Here is a 6,289-nt window from a genome sequence, read left to right as displayed (position 1 = left end):
AAGCATTTTTTTTTTGTTTATCCTTGTTCTTTGTGGGGCAAGCAGGGTGGTGTGTCTTATGTTGGGAACCAGATTTGGGCTTGGGGCCTCCTGGGTCCAGGGCTGGTGCTTTGTCCACTGTGCCACCTAGCTAGCACATGATGACATCTTTAAAATAGGGTAGAGGGGTAGGAGGAATGCTCTGGGGGAGGGGGAAGGGGACAGGTGGACCGGGGAGAGGTGGCTCACATAAAGGAAATAAGAAAAAAGCTTATGGAGGGGAGGGGAAGAGTGGGAAGGAGTGGGGGAGTGAGTGAACCATACAATCATCAGAATTGGCCCAAAGAGGGAATAACATACATACTCAAGTGGGCATACTAATATATTTTGCCCTGAGGGAAAGTAGGAAAGGAAGAAGATAAGGGTGGGGGGAAAGGGGAAGGAGGGCAGGGCAGATCAGGGGAGAGAGCAGTAAAAAGCAAAACACTTTTGAGGAAGGTGAAGATGGTCTGCATAACTGCACATGTATGGCCTATATTGAATTGTTTGATTTCATATGGAGGGCTGAGGAGGGAGGGAGGAAGAAAAATTTAGAACACAGAATTAGCTCAAAGACCTTAATCTCATCAGAGTGGGCTCAAGGAGGGAATCACATTCACACCCAATTGGGAGGAATAATCTATTTAACCCTACAGGAAAGTAGATGGGGAAGAGGATAAGGAGGGGAGGGTGAAAGAAAAGAGGGCAGAGAAGGGGAGGGGGCATCCAGAATCAAAACACTTTTGAGGAGGAATAGGATAAAAGAAGATAGAAAATAGAGTAAATATCATGGGAAGGCAATAGGGTGGAGGGAAATAGTTCTGATGATTGACTATAATGGTAAAATGTATGGTACCTACTTTGCTGTTCTATTGTGAAGAAAATTCTTTGTCAAGTTTAAGGTACTATATAAAAGTTATGATGAATAGGATGCTATCAGAAAGGCCTGTAAAGACCTACATGAACTGAAGCAGAGTGAAATGTACTGTATACAAAATAATAGCAATAGTGTTAGATGATCTGCTGGGAAGCATGTGGTTATTTTCAGCAAGGCAATGATCCAATATAACTCCGAAAGACTTATGAAAATTGCAATCCGTCTACAGAGAAAGAACTGATGGTATCTGAAAACAGATTGAAATACATTTTTTTTTTACAATTCCTTAATCTAAAGTTTTGTTTTTATCTGTTTTCTCTCACAACCTAGCTAATATGGAGATGTTTTCCATGGCTACTCATGTATATCTTATATTGAATTGCTTGAGTTCTTGGGGGTAGGAGGTGGGAAGGGAGGGAGTAAGAGAAGTTGGGACACAAAGCTTTAAAAAATTGATGTCAAAATTTGTTTTTACATGTAATTTGGAAAATAAAATTATAAACAGAAAAAAAGATAATGTCTAAGCTCTTTTTTAAAAATCATGGTTTTTAGGTAGTTCAATAATTCTTAAATTATCTATCCTTGATCTATTTTTCAGGTCAGTTGTTTTTCTGATAAGGCATTTCACATTTTCTTCTATTTCTTCATTATTTTGATTTTTCTTATCATTTCTTGATGTCTCATGGTATCACTACCTTCTACTTTCCTGATTCTAATTTTTAAGGAATTATTTTCTTCAGTAAACTTTTGTACTCCCTTGTTCCAATTGACGAATTCTATTTTTAAGGGGTTCTTCTCTTCAGAAAATTTTCATATATCTTTTCCATGGAGTAAATTTTGTTTTTTAAGACATTCTTCTCTTCAATGGATTTTTGCCTCTTTTATCATTTGGCCTATTTTGTTTTAAAAGTGTTTTCTTCAGTATTTTTTTTGTGCCTTCTTTACTAAGCTGTTGACACTTTTTTCATGATTTTCTTGGATCACTGTGATTTCCTTTCCTAATTTTTCCTCTACCTCCCTTATTTAAATTTTTAAAATTCTTTTTTCGTGCTTTCATTGCCTAAGAACAATTCATATTTTTCTTTGAAGCTTTGAATGTAGCAGTTTTGACATTGTCACCTTCTTTTGAGTTTATGTTTTGATATTTGTAACCATAGGAACTTTCTATACTGATCTTCTTTTATATTGTTGTTTGCACATTTTCCCAGTATCTTCCATGACTTTTAACTTTAGATATTAAAGTTGGGTTCTGCTCTCAGATGTAAGGGACCCTGTCACAACCTTCAGGGTTTTTTTGCAGCTGTTTTCAAAGGTAGTTCTGGGAGGGGAGCGGGTCTTTTCTTTTTTTTTTTCTTTTTTTTTTTTTTTCCAGGTTTCCAATCGGGAGATTTATTTAAACAGATGAATGCAACATGGGCCTCTTCATGTTTGCACTTAGAAGAAGGTGTTGGGCCTCTTGGTAGTGAAGTGTGGCTTGTGCTGGCGCCGCAGGACTCTGTGGGGCAGCGGGAACTTGATTTTGGAGTCGTGGAACTGCTTGACTGCAGGCCGGCGGCATTTGCTGGCAGGAATTTCTTCCACTTTCATAATCTGGATGGAGTGGGCCCTGGCACGGTGACGGGCCCCCATATCTCGGTAGCACTGAGTGACAGCACCAGCAGTGGTCAGATCCCTGTACTCTCTGTACATGTTGTGGGTCCCACTCCTGGAATCGTAGCGCAGCCAGATGCCAAAGTTTTTCACCCGAAGAGGGGTCTTTTCAAAGACCTGTCCACAGTACACAATTTCTCCAGAAGACTTCTTCATCTTTTTCAGTTGGGAAACAAAGTACCAGAATCGGGACTTTGCTACGACATGATTAGGAGCAAAGATGCGCATCCGATAAAGAGGTGGCACTGGACTCTTGGGAGTAGGCAGGCATCTTCCAACTACCTTATACTCTCTCAGAGTGCCCGAGGCCTTCATGGTGCTGCCGCCTCACTCCCCGCCAACCCGCAAAAGGCACCAACCCGCAAAAGGCAGGGGTCTTTTCTTCCAAAGTGGTATGATATAAGGTAAGGTATGCTTACTATTCTCCTGCCCTGTGCCCTGCCTGGTCTGTGAATGACCACAAGCACTCTTTTCAGTGTTGGAACTGTGACTAGTGTCTTTGTTCCCCTGCAGCCACAAGTTCTAATGTGCTAGTGCTCCTCCTCACCATGGGACTGTGACCTAGGACTGTAATGTGGCAGTACAATAGAATCCTATCCCCAGTGCCAGCAAGGGACCCCTAAAATATCCGTCTGACCAGTTTTCTGATCCCCTTACTGTGTGTGCTAACAGTTGTGGAAGCTGCCACTGTAGCCACTGATTCAGTTGCTCCCAAAGCCTGCTGCTGGTTTTCTGGGGTGTGGCCTGTGCTGTACTTACCACAGCTATACCCTGGAGCTCTACTGTGCTCCACTTTTGCCCTGGTGCAAAAGACCAACTTTTAAAGTCATCTTGGGCTGGAAAATGATTTCACCTCATCCTTTTGTGGGTTCTACCACAACAGGTTTCACTTTGAGGCATTATTTAAAGTTATTTAGGGGGGAATTTTGGAGAGAGCTCAGGCAAGTTCACCATCTTGCCTCAATGCCCCAACAGTATTTCTATATAACACCCACAAAATCCAAAAAACAATAATATAAAGGAAAGTCCTCTTTGTTTAAAATTTTCTGCTGGCACCCAAGCTATATGAACAATATACTTGCATATGTGTGTATGTATATGTGTGTGTGTGTGTGTGTGTGTGTGACTAATAACCATTCTCCAATAGCCAATGTTCAAATGATATGAACAAATAGCTCTCAAGAGAAGAATCACAAAGTATTTGCAACAACATGAAAGGCTTTTTCAATGTATTCATCAGTTATGCTGATTTTTTCCTCTTCATTTTCTTTTTCTTTTTTGCCTTTATAAATACTATTTGTCACATGAAATGGCTCTCTGGGAGAGTAAAGGAAAGAGATACTAGGGATAACTGTGATGATCTAAAAAGCAAAAGACATCAATAAAAACTTATTTTAAAAAAGAAATAGAAGCTTGTTCAACAGAATCCAAATAGAAATCTTAAATAATATAATGCCAGAAAAAGAAACTGAACTAGTTGTATAGGAACTACCAAGGGTGGAGGGAAAACTCTTGGTCCAAATGGATTTACAGTAGAGTTCTATCAAACTTTTAAAGAACAATTAAAACATATTCTACAAAAATTATTTTTTAAAATTTTGAAAGAAAATACTATATGAAACTCCTTTTATGAAAATACCTCTTTGTCTTTCTTTGTATCTCCTGGGCTTGGCACAAAATAAGCTTTTAAAAAATGTTTGTTGACTTGTAAAATATATTCCTGATACCAAAACCACAAAAGAATAAAGCAAAAAAAGAGAAGTATGGACTGATACCATTAAATGATTTTTTTAACAAAAATTTTAAACAAAAATTTTAAAACAAAAGTCTATTTCTCTTCCTCCCAAAATACCAAAACAAAACCCAACAACTGTGTTTTAGCTAAGAAAGCATTCATTATGGGAGATGGATTTATATTAGAGATACAAGGATGATTCAACATTAGTAAAATAATTAACATTATAAATCATAATAAAGATAAAAAATCCCAACAAAACACATAATTATCTCCAAAGATAACATAAATCTTTGACAGAGCATAACATTCATTTATATTATAATCCTACAAAGTATATTTATGAAAGCCTGTAAAGGATAAGATTAGAAAACTTTTTTTTTGTTTTTTAGTGAGGCAATTGGGGTTAAGTGACTTGCCCAGGGTCACACAGCTAGTAAGTGGTAAGTGTCTGAGGCTGGATTTGAACTCCTGACTACAGGGCTGGTGCTCTATCCACTGTGTCACCTAGCTGCCCCAGAAAACTTTTAATATGACAAAAATTATCTATCTATTAACAAAAGCTAACAGTATACATGATGGGAATACATTAGATACCTTCCAAGTTGGTACAGAATTAAGTTAAAAGATGTCTCTCTTTTCCCACTCTTACCTTATATAATTCTAGAAATATTAGTAACAGCAATGAGACAAAGGAAGGATATTAAAGGCATAGAGATAGGCAAAAATAAAAGAGAATAAATTCTCATTTGCTGATGACAAGATGGTTCACTTAGAAAATCCTAGCAAATCATCAAAGAAACTTTTCAGTTATTCAGTTTTGTCTGACTCTTCTCAACCCCTTTTCTTGGTAAAAATACTGTAGTAGTTTGCCATTACCTTCTTGAGCTCATTTTACAGATGAAGAAACTGATGCAAAGAGAATTAAGTTTCTAGTCCAGAGTCACATGACTTCAAAATAAATTTGGATTGACAGCCATTTTACATGACAATAATAGAAAGGTATGTACCCTCAAAATAACTACAGAATACATAAAATATCTGGGAGCCAATCTACCAAAATGTTTTAATACCTGTGTTCTTACAATTATCAAATCTTTTTAGAGAAACCAAGAAAAATTTAAATAGCTGGAAGAATATTCAGTGCTCATGCCTGGGTTCTTTCAATATAATTAATAGTATGATAATACTATCAAAGTTAATTTACCGATTTAGGGCTATGCTCATAAAACTTCCAAATGGGTACTTTACAGAGTTAGACAAAATAATGTCATAATTCATTTAGAGGAATAAAAGATCATGAATATCAGGGAAATGATGGGAAAAAAGTAAATAATGTTGGGGAAGATTATTTCCAGACCTCAAACTATATTTTAAAATGGCAACCATCATACTTCTTGGGATGTGGTTTAAAAATAGAGAAGTAAACCAAAGGAACAGACTAGACAAGGAAGAATCAGAAATAACTGATCTCAATAACCCAGTGTTTGATGAATCTGAAAACACAAATTCCCTAGGAAAGAACTGTCCATTTGATAAGAACTGCAGGAAAAACTGCAAAGCAGTCTGGCAGAAATTAGCTTTAGGTCAAGATCTTCCACTATATTTCAAAATAAACTGAAAATGGATATGTAATATATATATGTATATATAAAAGATCTTATCATGAAAAAATAAAAAGAGAATCAGATCATATATCTTTCTCATCTGTGCGCAGGAGATAAATTTTTAACCAAACAAGGGACAAAGACAATTATAAAAGAGAAAATGGGTAATTTTGATAGCATGAAATTGAAATGCTTCTATGTAAATAAAATGAATAGGACTAGAATGAGAAAGGAAGCAATTGAACAGAAAAGACTTTATGTCAAATATCTCTGATATGTCTGGAAATTTGCCTCCCAACTTGAGCCTCAATTTCCTCCTCTATAAAATGGGGAGGGGGACTAAATAATTTATTTCTACGATCTTTCTGTTCCAGTTCTAACATCTTATAATTTGCTCTGTTT

General features: G+C 36.8%; 1 protein-coding gene across 1 annotated transcript; it reads right to left on the bottom strand.

The window, feature by feature from the left end:
• Positions 1-2,230: 2,230 nt before the first annotated feature.
• LOC122752639 (60S ribosomal protein L18a-like) lies at positions 2,231-2,890 on the bottom strand. The gene has a single exon (XM_043999516.1). It carries the CDS (start codon positions 2,858-2,860, stop codon positions 2,330-2,332), a length of 531 nt encoding a protein of 176 aa, XP_043855451.1. The 5' UTR covers positions 2,861-2,890; the 3' UTR covers positions 2,231-2,329.
• Between the last annotated feature and the right edge of the window lie 3,399 nt (positions 2,891-6,289).

This window comes from Dromiciops gliroides, chromosome 4, assembly GCF_019393635.1.
Source record: "Dromiciops gliroides isolate mDroGli1 chromosome 4, mDroGli1.pri, whole genome shotgun sequence".
Classification (NCBI taxonomy): Eukaryota; Metazoa; Chordata; class Mammalia; order Microbiotheria; family Microbiotheriidae; genus Dromiciops; species Dromiciops gliroides.
Note: the sequence above shows the minus strand (reverse complement) of the source record. Positions and strands in the feature narration are given on the sequence as shown.

What these genes read in the sequence shown, in the direction of transcription:
- LOC122752639 (XM_043999516.1), bottom strand. Translation starts at nt 2,860, where the DNA reads ATGAAGGCCTCGGGCACTCTGAGAGAGTATAAGGTAGTTGGAAGATGC.